The sequence below is a fragment of the Taudactylus pleione genome, unplaced genomic scaffold (genome assembly GCF_031769625.1).
Source record: "Taudactylus pleione unplaced genomic scaffold, aTauple2 ptg000218l, whole genome shotgun sequence".
Taxonomy (NCBI): Eukaryota; Metazoa; Chordata; class Amphibia; order Anura; family Myobatrachidae; genus Taudactylus; species Taudactylus pleione.
This window is the reverse complement of record NW_028284620.1, coordinates 7,971,411-7,995,581: the sequence shown is the minus strand read 5'-3', so window position 1 is coordinate 7,995,581 and position 24,171 is coordinate 7,971,411. Positions and strand designations below refer to the sequence as shown.

The 24,171-nt window shown below is 46.6% G+C and overlaps 1 protein-coding gene across 6 annotated transcripts; it reads left to right on the top strand.

Annotated features, from left to right (window-relative positions):
* Positions 1-2,042: 2,042 nt before the first annotated feature.
* On the top strand, positions 2,043-23,492 carry FRG1 (FSHD region gene 1). Of its 6 annotated transcripts, none has more exons than XM_088478812.1 (10): positions 2,043-2,145; positions 2,609-2,677; positions 8,621-8,688; positions 10,554-10,676; positions 11,222-11,279; positions 12,180-12,294; positions 13,518-13,622; positions 19,926-20,017; positions 22,005-22,115; positions 23,320-23,492. In XM_088478812.1, exons 2-10 carry the CDS (start codon positions 2,616-2,618, stop codon positions 23,354-23,356), a joined length of 771 nt encoding a protein of 256 aa, XP_088334938.1. In that variant the 5' UTR covers positions 2,043-2,145; positions 2,609-2,615; the 3' UTR covers positions 23,357-23,492. The 6 variants fall into 6 exon arrangements, with proteins under 6 accessions (XP_088334938.1, XP_088334935.1, XP_088334939.1 ...); XM_088478809.1 differs by having other exon boundaries at positions 2,045-2,145; positions 2,591-2,677; XM_088478813.1 differs by having other exon boundaries at positions 2,047-2,155.
* The last annotated feature ends 679 nt before the right edge of the window (positions 23,493-24,171 follow it).

Sequence of the window (24,171 nt, the reverse complement as noted above, 5' to 3'; positions counted from 1 at the left end):
CGCCCACTTTCACGTGCAGGCTCGGGGGGCCTGTGGACAATGCGGGGGACTTGCCTACTCTTGCAGGGTGCCGGGAGCGGCACTTGATTTTCAGGAGGCTCCCGACAGTCCCGGGAGAGTAGGCAAGTATGCCTCATTTACCAAGGAAGCATAGCGCTCACTAAATAGGTTATGTCCTCGTTTCTGCATTTCACTAACAGCGGTAATCTAAGATTACTGCTGTTTGTCAAGCATCGCTCTCGACATCTGTTAGATGGCAAATGCAATGCGATCCCCATTACCTTCCAGGCACTGCGCAGGCGGACCATCGCGCATGTGCATAACATGTGCATGTGCCCCGTCACTGGCAGCATTAGTGTTGGTAAATACCAGTGAATTTTTAATTAGTACCACAGTGATACTAAATTAAAAATTCTGCTGGTATTTGCTTTCATTGGTAAATACTAAAATAGGGGTCTCTGATTGCCATCTTTTCTTGTTTATTTGTACCAGGAGGCCGCCCATCTCCCTTTACTCAAAGCCTGATCAGTACGCAAGATAGCGTAACCATCGGTAAAATCGAGAACCATCAACCACATTTGCATAATAGTTGCTGACCAGACCTCGCGCAGGATCTTGGCAACTTCCTGTGTGCACGAGTAAGGTAAAGTGGGCGTCCTTGTGTAGTGCTGCAGCGGCATAGCGATCACAATGGATTAGCATACTATCACAGTTGAACTGCATGCGTAATCGCTATTGCATTCGCAGTTGTGATCCGTAATGAATCAGGCTCTTAGCACACATTTCTTCTCACACCTCAGGAGGCTGCGAGACGAAATGTGTCCCCGCGGCTTTATACGTCCAAAAGGAGCACCATTTGAATTGCTCCGTCGTTTGCCTATTCATATAGACAGCCAGCAGAGGGCGCGCAAAACAACTGAATCGCCCCCAAAGAATCAATGGGTTAAATATACAAAGATTCGTGTTGGTCCCGATTTGATCCGTTTTTAAACACAAATTCGGGAGTTTTTAAAAAAAACATGTCACCATGGATAATACAAAAATCTATTAACTGAGGGCCTGATTCACTACCGATCGCAACTGCTATTACGCACGGTCGGCCGATGGTTGTGTTCTGTGCATGAGTATGCATCGCATTGCGCGAAGACTCCACTGCGATCTGGACTGTGATCGCAGTGACTACGCAGACCCATTGCAGAGTGATTGACCGGAATTACCATTTGGGGGTGGTTATGGGGGGAGGGGGGGAGGTGAGACACAGACGTGCCAGTGCGTTTGAACGCCGTTACAAGGGCTTGCATAAATTATCCACTGCGATGCCATACACGGCTTGGGCTCTCACTGCGTGCGATGTTAGCAATTCCTGAGTAAGGTCAGACCTTGTGCAAGTGTACATGAGGCTGCGATTGTACTCGATGTTACCGATGGTTTCACAGTCTTGCTTAGTATTACGGATGTATGTAAGGTAAACTGGGCGTCCTTATGTTAGGCAGTGGTGGCATTACGATTGCAATCATTAGCATATCTTCGCAATTAGACTGTGTGCGTCAGGGGTCTATCTATAATGGGTGCGGCCATTTTCCCGGTGACCTGCACATACTCTATAGACTCTGGGCACACTCTAGTACCCAGAGTCTATAACTTCGGCGCTGGCCGCGCACAGCTCAGTGAACTGCCGGCCGCCGGAGAAAGAGGAGGAGGCCCGTATCGGAGACTGCACACGGGCCCCCTCCTCTCTAGAAACGCGTCTGGCGTGCGTAATCGCTTTTGCGATCCTTGCTGAATCAGGCCCTTAGTACTGAAGAAATGACAATTCCACAATATCCCCAGGAAAAGTGGGAAGGATATGTGTACTAGGCAATGGCACGCATTCCTCCCCGCTTCGGGAACCAGTGGCTGCGCTGAGCTCAAGGAATAAACTGCTGCTTAGTAAAAACCACCTAGCTTGCGAATGCGCATTACATTTTGGTCGCCAGGTGGCGCTGTGCCCGGTGCGCAACGTATTGTCCGTTGCCCAGGAAAAGTTATAGCTGGCCCCTCACTGACTACAGCAGGGTTTCCCAGCGTCAGCCATTGTCGTCCAGTGTTTGCTGCACTTGTGTCATGTGATGTAATCAGCAGCAGCGGCTCCGGAAGCACACACAGGTAGAGCATTGTATGTGCTTTAGGAGTTGTTGGACTACTAGACCCAGCATGCTTTGCCAGCGGCTTAGACACCCTAGCTGCCTGTCACACCTTCAGCTGCGGCGTCTGAGAGATGATCCTTTTCACTGCGCCCACTTACTCCCAGCACTACACCCCCACCCCTCACTCACTGACCCCACTTACTCCCAGCACTACACCCCTACCCCTCACTGACCCCATCACACCATGACCCGGCACAGAGACTAGTGAGAAATGCATCCAATATACAGAATGCAATCATTTGTAACTATACCCTTGGTCAGTATTTGGAAAATTAGGAGCATTTCCTGAAAGTATAGGCACAGTTTAAACCCTGGGACAGTCCCTGTAAAATAGGGACATATGCACAAGTGGTTGCTAAGTATTTTCTATCTACCATACATGTGCGCTGTCTGTCTCATTCCAGGTTCCTCTGTCTTTACAGTGTCAGAATGGCTGAATATTCGCGAGTAAAATCCACTAAGTTGGTGCTGAAGGGGATGAAAGACAAGAGGTGAGAAATGTGATTATAATTATTATTTCTGCCTCATATGCTGTACCAAAGCTACTGAGGCTTTACAGATGAGATGCATAAAAAACATAATAAATTCACAATGTTATTTAATGGTGCTGTTGTGAATCCTCACATATGCCTTTAACTCCAAGGCATATACTAGAACAGGAATGATTCCCTGGATGATGTGGCTTTCCAGCTGTGTGGAACCTAAAATTTCAGGATGCCATGTCTGTCAAAAGGCATTCTAGGACTTGTGGTTCCCCAGCAATTGGGAAACCACAGGAGGGAGAGGTTGCGGTAAAGTATTGCAGTATAATATTGTATTGCATGCACATCTCTATGTATTGTGGCACTCTAAGATATAAATAATATGGAATGGGTGTAAATAGCCGCCGGTTCATACCCCGATTCTGGCAGCCTGTAGGGAGAAGATCCCGACAGGGCAGGTAAGTACTCTATCCCTACCCCATATATGTGTATACATGTATGTGTACTTATCCTATGGCTTGAAGGTTTTTGTATAGTATATATAAACAGAACCACTCACATGTTTACTATAATGTAGTTAAAGAAGTGTCTCTGTAATATAACCAAGTTATTTTTCTACTTCAGGGTCCATAGGGTATCCACAGGATACCTTGGGTATAGGTGATGACGTCAGTCCTCAGGCACCACAGAGTTAAAGTTTTCAGCCTCCCAGGATGCATCTGGGTCCCTCTCCTATACCCCTCCCCCGGGCCAAGGCATCTCAGTTTCGTCGGTGCCTGGCCGGAGTCGGAGGCACTGTGCAGAGGGGGGCTATGAAGAGCCCCTGAAGTTTCTTTTAAAGGCAGCTCTGGCTGCACATCTGGGAGTACAGCATGGACAGTCAGTACTGACGTCCATGCCGTCTCACCTACACTCCGCCGGTACCAGAACGCCGGTACTGATCCGGGGATGCTGGTAGACATCTGGGGTCACGGCTAGCGGTGTCCCCAGATGTTTTGGACCATGGCCGGATCCAAGGGGATGCAGGTAAGCAGCGGGGTCCCGTGGTGGGTCCCCGCTGGTCACATGGTCCTGAGTCCCCAGGCAGGGGGCTCCCTGGGGACTGGCTGCAGCGTGGAGCCAGGCGACCAACCTGCGCTTCCACTACCCCCTGGGACAGCGGGCCGCTGCTGAGCAGCATGCGCTGTGGCGTCCCAGGGGTTAAATGCATGCCAAGGGAGCGCGCTTTCCCTGTCTCCCAGCCGGCGCCTCCCCTGCTGCACACAGCCTCTCTGCTCTGCCTGATTGGCCACAGTGTGTCAGCTGTCCTCCCCAGGCCGGCCTCCTTCATCTTCTGCTCCTCGGTGGCCATCTTTAAAGCATGGTGAACACTGCTGGAAGCCTGTGAGCGGTGGCATTGCGGTGTGGGTCCCCCAGCATACCTCTCCTCTGTTTGTCACAGGTCAGTGTATGCAGCGCTGAGTCCTACCAGCCTGAGGGTCTGAGTAGTTGAGAACTAGCGCTAATAGTGCAGGGATTTGTTTCTTCTGCATTGTATGTGACTGAACTGCTAGCCTGCTGTCTGTACTTTCACTTTCTACTGTCAGCTTTATTACTGTCCCTGATCTTGCTCTGCTCAAAGCCCTTGCGGTGCGCGGTGTGCAGGGTGTTATTCACACTATACCAATACGTATAGGTGTGAGTGTCACATACTTGCCATCATGTCTGAGACTGATTTTCCTCTCCAGCTCATGTGTACTAAATGTAAGGTACCAATAGCGGAGGGGGAGGGTAACGTGGAGGGGTTATGCCCCCAGTGCCTGGCACTGTCACGGCCGATTATGGTCACGGTCCCGGTACAGGAACCTCCCTGGGCTTGTTTCACTAAGGCGCTTACAACCCTTGTGGGCCAGCTAGCTCCGCCACCTTCGTTTACCCAGACGGGTTTGTCCCAGCAGTCAGTGGTGTCGTCACCCATGCGGGAGTTCCCGAGACAATTGATGGTACCCCACAGTCTCCCTGTCCCTTCCCAGGTTTCTCTGGAGCCTGCGTGGGTTAATACTCGTAACTACATCGGTTCAGCATTTGTCCGATGTTTTACAGGGGGAGTCTGTGTTGCGGCCTCATAACGGCCGGTGGCGTCTTTATCTGCTCCTTATGGGGATGACGATGAGACGTCAGATCATGGGGAGATTCTGGATCTATCTGACCAAGAACCTCTCCGTACCAAAGAGCCGGACGCTAACTCCAAGGTGTATATCCCTGGTCTTATTCGAGCGGTCCGCTCGGCTTTAGTTATTGAGGATATTGATCCTTTGGTGGCCACATTCGTATATGCCTTTTTAAGGATATTAAGGGTGAGGCTACGGTGTTCCCTCTTTCTGATCAATTAGTGGATCATTTAGAGGAGGCGTGGAAAAATCCAGGTAAACGGTTTCAGCCCCAGAGACGCTTAGCCGTGGCTTATCCGTTTGCGGTCAATTATTTTACTCGGCCACTTACATTAATGAAGCGGCCTTAGATATTTGTATGCTCACCTCTAAGATCTCCTCTGCAGCCGTGGCTGCTCGTCGCACCTTATGGTTGCGTTCTTGGAAAGCGGACGCGGATTCCAAAAAGGGATTAGAAGGTCTGGACAGGTACTATTTGGTCCAGATCTGGACAAAATTGTCGTTACGTTGGCAGCAGCAAAATCTGCATGTCTTCTGTCTGCTACGATTCCTTCTAGTGCTGGTGGGTCGTCCTTTTGGCCTCACAGGGCCCAAGGTAGGCCTAAAGTACAGTCCTTTCCACGGCAGGCTGGGGCCAAGAAATTGTCCAAGCCCAAGAAACAGGTCTGGAGTACCAGACGTCCGGCTCCTAGGTCAGTTAACAAACCTGCGGCCTGACGGTCCAGGCCTCCTTTTGGGGGACCCCAAAGTGGGGGGCGCCTGCTTCAGTTCACCCGGTGCTGGTCGCAGTGCATGTTCCAATTTCCCAGAGGGGCCTGGGTTTCTATTCCATTCTATTTTTGGTGCAGAAACCCAATGGGTCTTACCATTCAATACTAAACCTAAAGGCCCTCAGCAAGTCCTTGAGGGTGCCTCTGTTTCGGATGGAGACCCTGCGGTCCATTATTCTGGCACTGGAACCTGGGGACTACATGGTGTCATTGGACATCCAGGACGCTTACCTGCATGTCCCTATTCTTTTGCGCCATCAGCAGTTCCTCAGATTGGCAATCTGCAACGAACATTTCCAGTTCCGGGCACTGCCTTTTGGCCTGGTGACTGCTCCACGGGTATTCACCAAGCTCATGGCGGTCATGGCGGCTCTCCTGCGGACGCAGGGAGTCCGACTGTTGCCTTATCTGGACGACCTCCTGTTGATAGCGGGGTCTCCAGAGCTTCTTTTACACCATCTGGATCTGACTATTGCGGTACTGCAACGTCACGGCTGGTTGACAAACTGGCAGAGGTCCACTCTCACCCCGTCTCAGAGGATCCTGCACCTCGGGGCCTTATTGGAATCCAGGCAGCAGTGGATCTTTGTGACGGAGGAAATTGTAGTTGAGGGTGCGCAGTTGTCTGCAGTGTCGTCGAGTGTCGATACACTTGGCAAAGAGGTTATTGGGCTCAATGGTGTCGGTATTCGACATGGTGGAGTACGCCCAATTTCACTCCAAACCTCTGCTGCTATTGATCCGGTCCAGATGGAATGGATTGCCTCAGTGTCTCAAGTCCCAGACGATGGGGCTCACTCCGGATGTTCGCCTGTCTCTAACCTGGTGTTTGCAGACGACCCACCTCAACAAGGATCGCCCGTTCTGGGTGGCGAACTGGGTCCTGTTAACAACGGACGCCAGTCTCCGGTGCTGGGGAGCTGTCACGGGTCCACACTTGTTTCATGGCAGGTGGACTCGGGCGGTAGCGGAGCTTCCTATAAACATTTTGGAGCTCCATGCGGTGTCAAGAGCTCTCCAGCGGGCACAGCCGGTTCTCCAGGGTCACCCTGTGCAGGCCCCGTCGGACAACGCCACCACGGTGGCCTATTTTAACCAGCAAGGAGGAACCGGGAGAGTGGTCTTTATACCAGGACGTCTTTCGGAGTCTGGAGGACAAGTGGGGCCTTCCAGAGATAGACCTCATGGCGTCCCGGCACAACAACAAGTTGCCGGTGTACGGGTCTCGAACATGAGACGAAAAGGCGTCTCTGGTGTATGCCCTGTCCGTCTAGTAGACGTTCCAGTTTGCCTACCTTTTCCCTCCATTTTCCCTTCTTCCGCGGGTATTACGGAAATTAAAATCAAGAAGGAGGTACGCTACTGTTGATAGCTTCCGAGTGGCCCAGACGGCCCTGGTTCTCCGACCTCCAGAGTCTGTCAGTAGACGTTCCTCTGAGGTTACCATTACGACCGAATCTGCTGTCATAGGATCCTTGTCTTCACCCGGACCTGACTCGGTGTGGCTGTTGAAACGGTCATGCTAAGGTCCAGAGGGTTTTTCTAGCTCCGTGGTGCAAACCATACTAAGCTTGTAAACCTTCCTCGGCAAAAATCTACCATCGTGTGTGGCATACTTTCTTCCGGTGGTGTAGACCTAGAGGGTATTCCCTTAGGGAGTTCCGCCTGTCTAGGGTGTTGGCTTTCCTACAGGCTGGACTGGATCATGGGCTTCGCCTGGCTTCTCTGAAAGTGCAGGTGTCTGCCCTGTCAGTCTGGTTTCATCGTAGGATTGCTGCGCTCTCTGATGTGCACACCTTTATGCGAGGTGTTCTTCGCATTCAGCCACCTTTTGTTCCACCGGTGGCGCCTTGGAATTGGGCTGTGGTCCTGAGAGTTCTCTAGGGACCGCCGTTTGAACCACTGGACTCAGTGGACTTTAAATGGCTTACAGCTGAAACCATATTCCTTCTGGCCATTGCCTCGGCCAGACGGATTTTGGATTTAGGGGTTCTCTCTTGTAGACCCCCTTTTCTGATTTTTCATAGGAATAGGGCGGTGCTTCGCACTCGTCTGGGATTCCTTCCCGAAGTGGTATCCAGTTTTCACATCAATGAAGAAATTGTTGTGCCGGCTTTCAATTCACCTGGACTTTCAGTGGGTGACGCCACTTGGGATGTTGTGCGGGCATTGAGAATTTATGTTGACCGCACTTCTTCTTTTAGGAAGTCGGACGCCTTGTTTGTCCTCTATGGCTTCCGTAAAAAGGGTTGGCCTGCTTCAAAGTAGACTTTGGCAGGCTGGATTCGTATGGCAATTTCAGAAGCTTATCTTCATGAAGGTCTTCCAGTTCCCTCCTTGGTGAGGGCTCATTCCACTAGGTCTGTGGGTCCTTCGTTTGCAGCTAGACGTGGTGCCTCTGCAGTTCAGATCTGCAAGGCTGCTACGTAGTCTTCTGTCAATACCTTTGTGAGGTATTACGCTTTTGACATCTTTGCCTCTCAGGATGCTTCCTTCGGGCGGCAGATTCTCCTCTCAGCACAGGAGCGTCCCCACCCTTAAAGGATACTGCTTTGGGACATCCCCAAGGTATCCTGTGGATACCCTATGGACCCTGAAGTAGAAAATATGAGATATGGTAAGAACTTACCCTTGTTATCTCTATTTCTACGAAGTCCATAGCATTCCACAGGACTCCCGCCCTGGCGCACCTGTACTGCAGATGGGCTTTATTCTGGTCACCGGTTTTTCCGTCTCCCTATGGTGAGAATGTGATTCTTGTGAGTGTCCAGATTTTTTTTTCTTCTTCTCTCTCTCTCTTTCTTCTCCTCCTCCGGCCTATGGCTTGTGACGTAACTGAGGTGCCTTGGCCCGGGGGCGGGGTATAGGAGAGGGACCCAGATGCATCCTGGGAGGCTGAAAACTTTAACTCTGTGGTGCCTGAGGACTGACGTCATCACCTATACCCAAGGTATCCTGTGGAACCCTATGGACTTCGTAGAAATAGAGATAACAAGGGTAAGTTCTTACCATATCTCATATTTTTTCTATAGTAAGAAAAAACACAAAAGCAAAAAGAGAACCCGAGAGGAATCTGAAGAAGATAAGCTGGATATTGTTGGTAGGTCTGTGGTCTGCTATTGGTTTTAGAGCAACGCTGCCTAATTGTTTCCTGGCAAGGGACGTGTATTATTAAACTTTATAGGGAGCCAAACATGGCCCACAGCGCCGTACTGATGGCAAAACAATAAGACAGTACAGTACAATGCAATGGACAAGTAACAATTAGCACTACAAATCTCAACACAGCCACTGATGCAAGGGGTGCATTCAAAATACTCAGCGTAAGATGAAACCTGTAGCCATTGACATGGGAGCATAAAACTGATCTAGGTTATAGTAGTGGAGTCCAGGGGCAGAGAGCCCAAGGAGGAGAGTGGTAGAGTGTAGCTGATGTGCAAGAGCTTGCAGACTAAAGGGAAGAGGGAGACAAACAGAAGAGGTACACTGACATGGTTAAGAGGTGAACAGAGGCTGGGGGATAGTCTGTTGGAATGAGGGAGATTGTTCCATTGGTGGTGGGCAGCACAGGAGCAATCTTGGATTCTGGCGTGAGATATGTAGTCAAAAAGTATGGTGGTCGCTTACATCAGCTTAATGACAGATATGTAGTGTTCACTCTAGGTCTGGCAGCGGATCTAGACAAAGGGCCCTTCTGCGCGCCCCCGAAAAGAGGGCATTACCAAGGCAAAGGCTTGTCTTTATGACGCGTCACCTCTTCGTCACTCTTGGGGGCGTGCCCGGCACTTACAGACAGCCCCCAAGCGCTGCGGTTACTGTGAATGGCATTCACCGGCGGTGACCGCTGCACTGCCGGTTTCTCCACCCGCGGGAGGGGACAAAACCCGCAGGCTGTTTCAGTGGGGCGCCACGCAGGAGGGCAGGGTGCTTTCTGCCATTTAGAAATAGGGAAGGGTGCGGCGCCCTGCTGAAACAGACTAGCAGGAACGCTAATATTGTAACCAGAGGGGAGGTAAGGCGGCGGTTGTTGGCCGAGGGAGGGAGTGTGTAAGGAAATTAGTTTGGAGATGTAGGGAGCTGTGGAGTTGGAGAAGGCCTTGTACATGATGATTAGCAGTATGAAAAGGATTCTATAGGGCAGAGGTTCCCAAACGCTGTCCTCAAGGCACCCCAACAGTTCAGATTTTAGAGATATACATGGTTGGTGACTTAATTAGTACCTTAGTCAATTTCATTTCACCACCTGTGCTCAACCATGGATATCTCTAAAACCTGACTGTTAGGGTGCCGGCGTTTGGGAACCTCTGCTGTATGGGAAGGAGAGCCAGTGATGGGATTGGCAGAGAGGGGAGGCAGATGTGGAGTGTTGGAACAGGAAGATAAGTCTAGCTGCAGTGCTGAGGAAAGATTGTATACATACATACATGCATACATACATACATGTTCTAACAGACAGTATTGTAAAATAATCAATGGCGTGTCTAGAATAAGAAAAGGTCAATAAAAGAAACAATATAGCATTGCATGCTCCCCACATGCCATCATTTGCTTTAGTGTATTATGCACAATAAAATGCATATTGTGTCCACATCTGCATAGTTTGGCTGCTTTATTCGGAACAGTTCAGAATTGACACCTCTTGATATTCACAAATTGGTTCAACAATGGTAAATGATTGTTCATTAAACGTTCCTCAGAAAGTGCGCTCAGTGGGTAGCCACTGTCTGCCTATGTGTTCAGTCTTATTAGTGAATATACTAAAAGTCCATGGTTTGTTACTGATTTATAAGACCAAAAGTCTGGGGTGGCTGGGGTGTTAACATAGCGTTCATTGTATGGCCTTTACCCATTCACATCTATAACTAAAGTCTCTTGTGGATCTTGCAGTTCAGGATCACGTATAAATGGGTCCTCCTTCATGTAATGGGATCTTTTCCATTCTAATACTTTGTTTATGTATTTTAGGAAATTGGTGGACAGTCAAATGCTTTGGTGACATTTCAGGGACTGTAGCTATTGAAATGGACAAAGGAGCTTACATCCACGCACTAGACACTGGTCTATTTACTATAGGAGCTCCTCACAAGGGTTAGTAAATAGATTGAATGGATCTGACTTTCTGCTCTTCCCTACATCCTTGTCTGCCTGTATGTGTGATCATATGTAATGCTGAAGGAAATAGACTGGCCTTTGTCTGCAGTGGTGCCCTCACATTGCATTCTGGGTATAATCCAGGTATCCAACAAATAGCCGAAATACTTAGAATCATAAAATAAATTGCATGGTTTTTATGGATGTATCTACCATAGCAAGTGCCACTACGAGCCTTGTTTGCTTTTGTCAACTTAAGCAACACTACTTGGAAACTATTTTGTCTCTATTCAAATTTTTAACATTGCGTTAAGGAAGAGTCTGATGCATTTTGCAATATTTATTAAGAAATATTTTAAATACTGTTTGTAAATGTCTGCCTGTTCAGTTATTATGAAGAGTGTGGGAAGTACTGTCATGTCACACTGCTTTATGGGAAATATACATGAAATAAAAATCTACAGAATTACACACCCTATTTAATATAATGGACTATATAGCTATGACTTTGGAGCTAAAAATCAAATAATTTTTCCTTCCAGATGATGATGGTCCAGCTCCCCCAGAGCAATTCACAGCCATCAAGCTATCAGATTCCAGGTAATAGACTTGTGTACGTTGTTATACAGGCATTCAGCACTTATGTATTAAGTGCTTTTCATATGTATATATTATTAAATACAGTATGGTCTTAAAATAAGTTGTAAGTGGAAACCCATGCATTACCCTATATGTTTCTGTGAAATGATATTTAGCAATTTAGCCAGGACATAATTATTTTCTGTGCTTGAAAATGTGACACAACTATATAGGCATTTGCTCTCAGGGTAATTATCTACCCTTTATTTCTAAGCACATTGGGGCAATTGGGCATTAAGCCTGAGGTTCCCAAACGCAGTCCTCAAGGCTCCCCAACAGTTCAGGTTTTAGAGAGATCCATGGTTAAGCACAGGTGGCTTAATTAGTACCTGAACTGTTGGGGAGCCTTGAGGACCGCGTTTGGGAACCTCTGCATTAAGCTGTATAAACATATAGAAATACAGTGCACCATAGTTTATGTGGCCCTTTATGCAAAGAAGTCTTCAGTGTATGTGTGTGTGTGTGTGTGTATATATATATATATATAATCTCTCTCCACCATGGGTCCGGCTCTCCCGGGTATAAGGCAAATGGGCCCGGTGCTCACAAAATAAAGTGTATACTTAGCATGGAGTCTCGGCACTCGGGGTACTCGAAATAGTGATTTATTACAACATCACAAACAGCTCCTTGAGAAATATTCTATATAATCTGCAACATCGGATTAAAATACACGCTTCAAGCACTACTTTGTTATCTATTAAGATGTCCCCTTAGTGCTGCTGTGTAGTGGATTGTTATTGTACAGTGTAAAGTGTGGTGGGCACCTACACCATTACCCTATGAGTGCTGTTCAGTGAGGTCTGATATAAAAAGAGACACTTTTTACTATTATAGATATATATCTTATTTGTTTTTTAGGGTTGCACTAAAGTCTGGTTACGGGAAATACTTGGGGATTAATTCAGATGGCCTGGTCATAGGTCGCGCAGATGCCATTGGAGCTAGAGAACAGTGGGAGCCTGTGTTTCAAAATGTAAGTTCTGCTTTCCTTACAACAAGTGGTGTTACTGTTTATAATCTCTGGATTACTGTTCTGTGTGTGTGTGTCCTATATGCGTAGATATTTCTGTGGTATGTGACTCTCTCCCCTGAACATATGCAGTTTTCATTTGCTACGTGAAATCAATTTTTTACCTATTTCTTTTCTAGCAATAAAGATGCAGACACACAGGGCTGCTGTATTCCCCGACCACTGTTTGTGAGCACACACTCTTGTGTCAGTGGAATCATAGTATGAATGTTTTCTATGTGCTCACTGTCTCACAAGCACTGTTTCTTAATGGGGGAGATGTATGAAGCGGGTAACGTGCGCTGATGCTGCTTCTCCCCCATATATGATTGGGGCGGTAAATGACAGGGGCGCTATCGGCGCTGCTATCTACAAGATAGCAGCGCCGATAGCCTGGGCTATGTATGAACGGTCAGTTTGTGATACTTGCGAGATCCCGCGCATGCTTAGTGGAGCTGGCCGGGACTAAGACACAGCGCATCAGCACTAGACTGATGCGCTGTGTACTCAGGAATCGCCGGAGGGGGAGTTATCGCTCCCCCGCGCCGGCCGATGAGTTGTTCATACCTCTCATAGTTAGTGCTTGATCTCGGTAAAGAGGCGAAACAAGAAGCGTTACAGCTGCACACCCCAATGTGCTCAAAGGAATTTGAGTCTGTAGTTAATAAGCTATAGCAATCACATTATAGCTGGGGGACTATTCTAATATACAAGCCTGCAAGTTGCGACAAGTGTCATTGTTTCAACAATTTAGCTGCAAGATTTAAAACTGCTAATTTTTTATGGTTTTTTTATTTTGAAAACGCCCTAAATTGCTGAAAACAGACAGACTATATTATATTTGGCCCTCTATGGCAGCCTACAATAGACAGGGCAGACTGTGATGCGACAGTTGCTGGATATATTGGGGGCCGCATAATGTCTGACCGGTTAATTCCTTGGAAAAGAACACACACAGAGCTGAGAAGCCGCAGGCACTGCTCATACAGTGTGTCTGGAAACCTGAAGTACAGTTTACTCATTCTCAGCCTGGCATGAATGAACCATGTCCTATAATGGTGACCGTAGTGAGAAATATTGTCATCAATGCTGATTAATTCTGTCACAGCTCTCTATACAAGTATGTACACTACTTTTGTATTATAATTACACAGTGTAATGTAACAACTGTCTCTCATTCCTTTCAGGGGAAAATGGCTTTGCTGGCATCAAACAGCTGCTTTGTGAGCTGTAATGAAGAAGGTGACTTGGTAGCGCAAAATAAAACTGCAGGTGAAGGAGAAATGATAAAGGTATTATCATAGTTTAATTTTCCTATAAAGACTGGGTGCGGGAGGGTACATTTTATACCCAAGGCTGAATGACTTCGGATTACTAACATTTATAAATTAATATACAAACAGTCCTAGCCCTAAATATGTATACTTTAATTCACGTGTGGATAAATGTGTCCAAAATGTTGGAACAGGTCCTAAAGTTAGCAGCCAAAGTATATCTGGCACATTTAGAGGGTTGGCTCATCCAACTAAGACAGAGACCTATCCATTAGTGGGTGATGTATTGTTACCCATAGTACTCACAAACAAGTACTATATAGTGTAGTGCTAACTTACCATGGAGATATATTAGGCTTCTATTGCAGCCAATTTTATTTAAGCTAGGTGCCAAACATATGTACGAATCCACAGGTGTCTGAACTGTAAAGTAATGTCTAATATATATTTAATTTTACAGCAAGTGTATATTATTCCTTTATAATAAACAAGCGTCATTTTGGAGCTAAGAAAGTTTCTTGTTTTGAGCTGATTCTCAAAACCAGGTGTTTTGCCTCCATTGATAGTTACAACATTATGAAACACATTCAACATTAGTAATTTGACTTGTGACATCACTACTCTTAAAATATAAGTTATATACCCCTTCAGTGCTAAGGACGAGTAGAACTCATCTTCAACAGGTACATTAAAAATGCTGAAGGCAAAACTCCCAGCTGGAGGTACCCTTGTTTGAAAGCGGTATGTCCCCTCTTTCAAAGTGTGGGCCTCCTTACAAGTTATTGTCTTGTCATTGTGATCTCCCCCTTTCTGGCTTTAATGAACTAAATGGCAAACACATTTTAAGGATGGGAATCCCCTCTTTCAAATTATGTCACCCCCTAAGTAGTTCTTGTCTGGTGGTCACCTGTCATCAGCAGACCGTAACAACCTGCACTGCGTAAAAACATTGTTTTCCAAAGGTGGGGGAGGACACTTAATGTTAGTTCTCCCTTCTAAAACTGATAAAAATATTTCTTCTTCAGGGTCCATAGGGCTCCACAGGGAGACAATGGGTGTAGGTGGTACTTGGAGGATCAGACACCAACAGCAAAGCATTTTTCTGTCTCCGGATGTTCCGGTCCTTCCCCCTATACCTCACCCACAGGCTGAAGGCAACTCTGTTTCCTTGGTGTCCGGCAGGAGCTGGATCACTGTTATACAGTGGGGCTACTTTTAAGCAGCCCAAGCTTTATTTTATGATTTATTTTTATTTTACTATAACAGAGCAAGCAGTGCTATACAGTCCTCTGGATGTCTGCACTGCTGCTCCATCACCCCTCCGCGGCACTGCAACTCCAGCCATCGTACTCTCGCCCGGGCTCCGAGGGAACCTAGATAGCAGGGCACCTCTGATCCCAGAATGCAGCCGGGACTCAAGGGGACAGGTAAGGTGGGTTTCCACTTGAGCAGGGGACAGCTGAGGCCAGGGACCCGGTGGTTCATGTCAGCATAGGGGAGACTGTCCTCTCCCTGCGGCCCCTCCAACAGCTCAGGGCGCCATTCCACTGCAGTCTTGCCGCCCCTGAGCTGCTCCTCCCTCCCCCTCCACCCCCTCAGAGACTCACTGCGGCCATTTTCTGCAACAGCCACACGTCTCCGGGAACGCTGGGTCCAGTCTCCCTGTGTACCTCTACTTGGAGCCAGGTTGTACAGGGCTATTTCCTACCAGCCACTGTGGTCTGTGTAGTTGAATTTAGTGCCCACTGCTGTTACATTGTATGTGACTTGTGCTAGCGCTGCTGTCTGAACTGTCAGCTTATACCATTCCCTTTCCTTCATTTTAACCCTGGAATACTGAGGTATAGGGGGTACACTGTACCTCACATCTACCTGTATTTGTGATGGTTGTCACATACTGTATATCTGTGTTGCGCATTGCATTGTGCCAGATTGTGTGCTATACTATCCTTGCAGCTATGTCTAGCAAAGGCAAGAGTAACAAGCAGGCTACTGCTCCTACTCTGGTTTCCTGTAAATCCTGTTTAGCAGCTTTTAGCTTCAGAAGATCTCATTCAAGATGGTCTACGTGCGTCTTGTTATACGGCACCTGGCCCATTGGCCCCTGCAGCCTCTCCTCAGGAACCCCCCATGGCTTCTTTTTCACAGGTGTTTGCAAAAATTGGGGACCACCCAGCAGTACCTGTTGTAGCTCCCCCTATGGGATAGCCACAACAGGTACTCCCTGCAAATCCAGTGCCTCCTTTGCCTCCCCCGTGGGTAGCCGTACTTTCTGTCTCAGTGCAGAGTCTGGCAGCTGCCTCTACAGCCTTTCAACAAATGTTGCAAAAGGAGACCCTTGCCTAGTAAAACTACTAAGCGTGCTGTGTTATCTTCCCAGTCCACCCAGGTATCAGATTCTGAGTTATTGTCTGGGGAGGCAGGAGACGCAGACCTTTCTCACTCTGACTCCACCTCGGGGAAGGAGGAGCCCCCCTCTAAATTGAATATACCTGCACTAGTGAGAGCTGTAAAATCAATTCTTCAAATAGAAGATGTAGAACGTACTCCTAATGCAAAAGAACCACTCTTTAAATGACAAAAGGTAGTTTTGTCAGAGTTTTCTCACTCTGATCAGCTATCTGATCATATGTGTGAAGCATGGAATATGCCAAATAAAATTTTCGGCTGCCTAAACGCTTGATTTCTTTTTTTATCCTCTTCCAGCTACTGATTGCACTAAATGGGAAGTTTCCCCCTGCAGTAGATTCCCATGTGACAAGCCTGGTTAAGAACTCTACTTTACCTATCCATACAGCAACCTCCTTAAAGGAGACTACGAAAGGATTGAAGCTTGCCTGAAGTCTATATACTCTCTTACAGGAGCTATTACTCGTCCTGACATGGCTACGGTCTGGGTGGCAAAAGCCATTGAGAGTTTGGCAGAGGCCCTAGGAGACACATTTCCCTCTGATGTTTCTCAGGAACAGCTGTCCAACATCTCTCACATTAGGGACGCAGCCTCCTATTTAGGAGTAGCGGCTTTGGATTCTAAGCATCTGCTACTTCCGTGGTATCCTGCCGTATCATTTGGTTTCGCTCATGGAAAGCAGACTCTGACTCTCTAAAAAGGCTTTGGAGTCCTCTGCCTTACTCTGGGGAGATCCTGTTTGGCCCAGAATTGGACAACATTGTGACTACCTTGGCAGCTTCTAAGATGGCGTTTTTGCCCTCTGCAACTACGAAGCCTCTGATGTCATCCATCATCCCCAGGGAAAAGCTAAAGGTCAGTCCTTTCCACGGCAGTCGGCATCCACAAAGGCCTCCAAGCCTAGGACCAAACAGGCCTGGGCTACTAGACGTCCACTTTCCAAATCTGAGGACAAGCCTTCAGCCTCCAGAAGGCCATTCAGTCCTTGCCACTCTCTGGGGTAATAATTCCGGTCCTGTCATCACAGCGAGGGACGGGTTATTACTCTACCCTTTACTTGGTTCAGAAGCCCAACAGGTCTCATCGGCCTATCCTCTACCTCAGGTTTGAACCTTATGGTGTCTCTGGACATTCAGGACTCTTACCTACATGTACCTATAGCGCCCTGTCATCAGAAATATCTCCGGTTTGCTGTCCTACAGCAACATTACCAATTTCAAGCACTACCTTTTTGGGCTTTCTACGGGTCTTTACAAAGATCATGGCAGTTATGGCAGCCTATTTTCGTCGTTGTGGGATCAGACTACTCCCATACTTGGACGATCTTTTGCTCTTGGCAAACTCTCCAGAGATTCTTCACCACAATCTACAGGTAACCATTGCCTTTTTACAAAAAGCACAGCTGGCTGATCAACTGGGAAAAGACTTCCCTGACCCCTTCTCAAAGAATGGTGCATCTGGGAGCCTTCCTTGACTCTCGGGCTCAGAGAATCTTCCTGAACGCAGACAAAATCTCTGCACTACAGCACCGAATGTGCAGGTTACTCCACAGTCAACGAGTGTCAATTCACTCTGCAATGCAGACCTTGGGATCCATGGTGTCCACCTTCAATATGGTGGAGTTCGCTCAGTTCCACTCCAGGCCCCTACAACACCTGATCCTCTCCAGGTGAAATGGGCTGCCCCATCTGTTCAGATCCCATATAATAGGCCTCTCTCCGGAGGTTCGTCTGTTCCTATCCTGGTGGCTACAGACGCCCCACTTAAACAAGGGTTGCCCCTTTTGGATCCCAGAGTGGTCACTCCTCACCACGGACGCAAGCCTCCGCGGATGGGGAACAGTAACCAGCCAGCACTCCTTCCAAGGATGCTGGACTCCAGTCGAGGCTTTCTTACCAATCAACGTCCTGGAACTCCGAGCCATCTACAGAGCCCTCACTCTGGCTCAGGATATTCTTCAGGGCAGGCCAGTACAAGTACAGTTTGACAACACCACCGCAGTGGCCCACCTCAATCATCGGGGAGGCACTCAGTCGACCAGCAGGCCGAAGACTCCTGCATTCTCACATGAACTGTACACCATCTCCCAGCCATTTCTGCAGTGTTCATCCCGGGGATTCCCAATAGGGAAGCGGATTTTCTCAACCGCCACGACGTGCATGCAGGGGAGTGGTCTCTACATCCAGAAGTCTTTCAGCTCCTGGTGGACAAATGGGGTCTACCGGATGTGGACCTCATGGCCTCACCACACAACCACAAGCTTCCAGTGTACGGGGCAGGACAAGTTACCCCGACGCAGCCTTTGTGGACACTTTGTCAGTGAAGTGGACCTTTCATTTGGCGTACCTCTTCCCTCCAGTCTCCCTTCTTCCTTGGGTTCTTCGGAAGTTCAAGCAAGAAGGGGGCATGGTCCTGTTGGTAGCTACGGCTTGGCCCAGACGCCATTGGTAGTCCGATCTTAAAAGTCTCTCCATAGACACACCCCTCTTCAACTTTCTCAACAACCGAACCTGTTGTCTCAGAGTCGCTGTCTACATCCGGACCTGGCCCATCTGTCTTGAACGGCTTGGCTCTTGAGACATCCCTCCTAAGGTCTAAAGGGTTTTCTAGCTATGTGGTCCAGACCATGCTCACAGCGCTTAAACCGGCCTCTGCCCGGATTTATCACCAGGTGTGGCATACATATTTTCAGTGGTGTGCTACCAGAAGGGTTTCTAGAATCCTTGCCTTTCTTCAAGCTGTATTGGATCTCGGACTTCGCCTGGCCTCTCTGAAAGTGCACGTCTCTGCTCTATCTGGTTCCAGCACAGAATTGCTCCTCTTCCGGATGTTCACATCTTCCTGCACGGTGTTCTCCGTATACAGCCTCCCTTTGTCCCTCCTGTGGCTCCGTGGGATTTGTCAGTGGTTCTCCACGCACTTCAGGAACCTCCATTTGCCGAACAACTATGCAGGGCGGCCACCTGGTCTTCTGTCTACACCTTTCTTAGGTTCCATGCCTTTGATACAATTGCCTCTTAGGATGCTTCCTTTGGATGCCTGGTTCTCCTCTCTGCTCAGGAGCGTACCTGCCCTTGAACAACTGCTTTGGGACATCCCCATTGTCTCCCTGTGGAGCCCTATGGACCCTGAAGAAGAAAAGGAGGGTTATGGTAAAACTTACCCTTGTTAACACTTTCTTCAAAGTCCATAGGGTCCACAGGCACCCGCCCTGACGCACTTGGCTTCTATGGGTTTCCTTCTCTGTGCGAGTGTGAGATTCTTCAGTGTACCAGTCTTCCTTCTCTCCTCACCTGCTCTTGCCTTGGGCTTGTTAACAAAACTGAGTTGCCTTCAGGCTGTGGGCAGGGTATAGGGGGGGAAGGACTGGAGGATCCTGGGACAAAAAAAAGTTTTGCTGTTGGTTTCTATCCTCCAAGTACCACCTACACCCATTGTCTCCCTGTGGACCCTATGGACGTTGAAGAAAGTGAGTTAACAGGGGTAAGTTTTACCATAACACTCTCCTTTTTTCAGGGCTATGCACCACTTATTTTTCACAACATATTCTCTAAACACATTTTGCATTGGGAAAACACAGAGAAAATCTTAACTAAGCACAGTGGGATATACCTAGAATAAAGAACATGCATGAAAGATGGGATGAGGGATTATATAAAATTCAGACAACTGAAGTATTTTGCAACTTGGGGCCAAATATAATGGGGTGAGAGTTTAGAAAATGTGAGAGTAGCAGTAAACTCTCACATTGGTCGAGTTTTATCTTCAAAATGGGAAAACATCTGGATGAGAGTTTAAATCGTGAGAGTTTTTGAGTCTAAAAACATGCACTAAACTCGCACATTTTCTAAACTCTCACCCTATTACATTTGGCCCCTGGTGTTTTTTACAATATTTTTCCCTCATTGCAGATTCGATGCTGTGCAGAACGAGAATCGAACAGAAAAGATGATATTCCTGACGAAGATAGGGGCAATGTTAAACATTGTGAATTGAACTATGTGTGAGTATGCGCTGTAACTTGTATATTCTGGGGGCTTTGCTGAAAATTCACTTTTGATGCGTAATATTTCTAGAAACGAGGTTCATACTCTTGTTGGTATTTATCCCCCTACCTGCCATTGTGACCCGATCCTTTCTCGTCCGCTCAGCTCTCTCTCCCCCAATGTTTACACATTGCCCACCTCTTTTTGTCCATCTCCATCAGCATCCTCCCTCTCCCCCCGTCCTTTAAGCACATTCCTGTCTAAGTTGTCTCCTCTTATTTAGTTTTCCATCCGCTTTACTCAACCAAACTGCCCACACTACCATCAGTCTTCTCCCTGCTAAGTCTGTGGGTCACTTCTCCATGCTCATCCTCCTGGACCTTGCTGTCTCCTCTTTATTTATGCACCGTCTTTACTCTATAAATCTTTTGTGGCTTTTTTTTTCCTCTCCTGATTCACTTTCCATCACTCCAGCTGCACTTTCTTTGTTTCTACCTCAAGCTCATACTTTGCATCTACATGTTGGGTTATCTAAGGTTCTGCATCGGTCCCCTGCTCTCCTCCTCCTCCTCCCTTGGTAAAGTCTCCAGCACCACTTACATGCTGATGACGCCCAATCCAGAAACTTGCAGGATCCCAAACAGCATGGATCTACTATGGGGGAGATCATGCCAATAAAATCTTATTGAATATTTTGACTGTGTGACTAAAGTAATCAGCGGGGGGGAGGTGTGTGTGAGTGAGAACTGTGTGGTTCGAGAACCACTGGTCTATAGCCGTGGTTCTCAAACTCATCCTCAGGACCCCACACATATCACGTTTAACAAGGTACAGGAGGGAAAGTATTAGGACACAAGGACATGCAATGAAACTGTAGGGAGGTATGTTCAAAAGAAATTAGAGGGAAAAAAAGGGTACTGGATAAATTGAATAGCCTCACATCAGAGGTGGTAGAGGCTAAGACAGTAGGGCAATTTAAACATGCGTGAGATAGGCACAAGAATATCCTTACAAAGGACTAAGGATCAAATAGGGTTAGTTACCAAAAGATTAAAAAGAGGGCATAATAAGATGGGCCAAGTGGTTCTTATCTGCCGTCAAATTCTATATTTCTATGGAACTGTGCCTCTCCTAATGAACTGCTCTCTCTTTATGCTTTGTGTTGTTTAGCTATGTCTCATCAATGTTCTCTAACTCTGAATGCTACCTTGAGTTCATCATCTTCTCACCTTTTTAGAGCAGGGGTGGGTAATAAGCAGCCCTGCAGCTGTTGTTGATCTACAAATCCCTTGCAACAGTTTTAGCATGGCCAAATAGCAAAACTGTGGCAGGGCATGCTGAAATGTGTAGTTCTTCAACAGATATGGGGCTGCTTATTGCCCACCCCTATTTTAGTCTCCTCACATCCCATTCACTTTGAACAACACAACACTCTTCGTTAGTCATATATCACTTGAGCCCTATCTCTATTCCAAGGCTGTCTCTTCCAGCTCCTTACTAGTTTCTTGTTATTTCCCGCCTCAACTACTGCAACCCCCTCTTGTCTGGCTTCCCCCCTAACCCATCTCTCTGTGCCCCTTCAAGACTGGCTTTCCTCTATCGCTCAGCTTCTGCCTCACTATATGCCGGCAGTGGCGTAACTAGGGCATGGGCAACGCGGGGGCGCCGCCGGCCATAGTACAGGTCCACCCTATTCAGTTAGTGTAGTGCGGACCGCAGTGAGTGCTAGTGCCTTTTTCGTCTTGCCCTTGGCTCCAAATACCCTAGTTATGCCGCTGTATGCCGGTCCCTATGCTGGCTTTTTGTTCCCTGCAGAATTCAATTCACACTTTTCACCCTCATCTGCTAAGTCTTCAGTATACCCCCGCCTTCTCCCAACTCAGACCTCCTCTCGCTCAGTATCTCTCTCTCTGCTTTGCCAATACTTCCCTGCCTCAGCTTCCACATCCTACTCGCCTGTAAGACTTCTCCTGTGCCTGATATTCATTGTTATTCATTTTGCAGCAAGAAATTTCAAAGTTTTCAGGACCGTAAGATGAAAGTGAGCCAGGAAGACCACAAGGATCTTAAAAAAGCCAGGAAAGAAGGGAGTTTTCACGAAACACTTCTGGACAGGTAAATTGGGGCTAGTGACATGTTTGACTATTGGAAATGTAGCGGTTTTTTATTATCAAAGCAAAAACAGTGGTTGGTCTATTTCCTTATATGACCCTTGAAATTGCAATAATACTTTAAAATAACTTTATGCTGCAATATTTTTTTTCTGTATGTTCTCAATTTCAGGCTATTTAGCTATAGCTGCTTTATGTATCTTTTGTCTTTTCCACAGACCAATATTCTCATTATGCAGATTGTGGTTATCAGCCTTCCACCATAGAACAGGTTTTAAGTCATTCACAGTGTTTGTGCAGCATATCACCATTTTATCAAATTGATACACTTTTTAAATACCTTATTATTCAGCAATTTGCCATTTTCCATCCTTACTTTGAAAAGTGCCTTTTTCCTGTTTGCAAGAGCCAAGAAATATACTGTGCAACGTTTTACTTAATGGCAGATATAAGTGTGATATGACCCGATTTTTATCTGATACCTCTAACATATTTAACAATATTAAGGGCTGTGTTTAGTTTGTCCAATCAACAAGATCTATTTCTGACTGGTAACTGGTCATATGACTTCGGGCTGGTGTGATCACACTCTCTAGTGCACTTCACCTATATGGGTTGTGTGACTCTCTGGTCTTATTAATGTATATATTTTTACCTTTTAAGTAGTCTACTAGTTTCTGTGTTCATAGCATTTAAATATCTTAATTAAAATTCTTTCCCATTCTGGAGGAAATGATCGTGTAAATTTGCAAACAGATGTTAATATATGGTGAATATTTTACATTTAAATAATTGTAGAAGTCCGGTCAGAATTGGCCTAAGAGGGAAGCAGAAGTCTGCTGCCCTGTCAGGCTGAGGGCTTTACAGATTTGTCATGGGAGTTCTCTTACTATTACTGACTACTCCTCCTGGTGCTACTTGGCCACAAGACATTCCCAGACTGTGTCAGCTGTGCACCACGGTTGTGCCCTCAGTATTTGGAGAATAATCGCTGCCACTACCAGGCTACTTCATCAGCAGATAGAAATGCTTTCTTCTAGGTGGGGAGTAGCTGCTGCTGGTGACTGCTTCCTCTTGATTCCTTGCTTTGGACCAGGATATCAGGGTAACAGGCTGAGCATTGACTCCGGTTGTGCAAGTAGGACAATTTATAAAATATTTTACCATCTTCCTTATTAATTTGTAATATCCTTTTTTGTATCTTACAGGAGATCAAAATTGAAAGCGGACAGATACTGCAAATGAAAATGTGCTTTGAAACACGTCCATATTTGACTTTTTTTAGTTTTTGTAAATAGTTTTCTTGTCTTTTTTTTTTTATTTTAATTATGCTCAAATTGCATTAAAGAAAAGATTTTAATAAAAAGTTGTGTGCAGCATTTCACAGGACAGTCTGACTAATGTACAGTTGAATATCTTAACATTTATTAAATGGAGTATTTGTTATAACTAGAAATACATGTAATTAAAACATGAAATGGGAATCCATAGAATAAAAAAAATATATATAAAAGCAACCACGAGTATTTTTCAGCAGCAGGATTATATCATTGCTTCTCCTTTTATAACTGATTCAGTGCACTAATATTACGATTAAGCAGAATGCTCTTTGTTCTCCGTTCGGACCAAATACGGACAATCTTGCAGAACTTTGCTGGCTCTTGCTCTTATGTTTCACCGGTATAGATGCTCCAGCCTGCTGTCTCATCAGGAACTAATGCCCATATAGTTCCTGTGTTCTCTTTAATGGAGAACACAATGCATTCTGCTTAATTTAAATACTGGTGCATTGAATCATTGACTATAATAGGAGAACCAATTATATAATCCAGCTGCTTTAAAATGCTCCTAGTTGAATATAGTGTGTTTGCTTTTATATGTTTTAAGTTTATGTATATACCCATTGAATTTTTTTATTATATGTATTGTTCATTCATCCTATGGTGGACCCTGGGTATAGTGGGAGCTGCAGGAGTCCGGGCACCAAGGAGTTAACTACTTTGTCGGCAGCACAGGCCCTATACCCCACCTGCATCCCCAGACACCAGGTTTTTTTGGCT

What these genes read in the sequence shown, in the direction of transcription:
- FRG1 (XM_088478812.1), top strand. Translation starts at nt 2,616, where the DNA reads ATGGCTGAATATTCGCGAGTAAAATCCACTAAGTTGGTGCTGAAGGGG. An exon ending in CATTGTGAATTGAACTATGT is followed by an intron (nt 20,018 to 22,004) that starts GTGAGTATGCGC and finishes TTCATTTTGCAG; the next exon opens with CAAGAAATTTCAAAGTTTTC. An exon ending in CACGAAACACTTCTGGACAG is followed by an intron (nt 22,116 to 23,319) that starts GTAAATTGGGGC and finishes TGTATCTTACAG; the next exon opens with GAGATCAAAATTGAAAGCGG.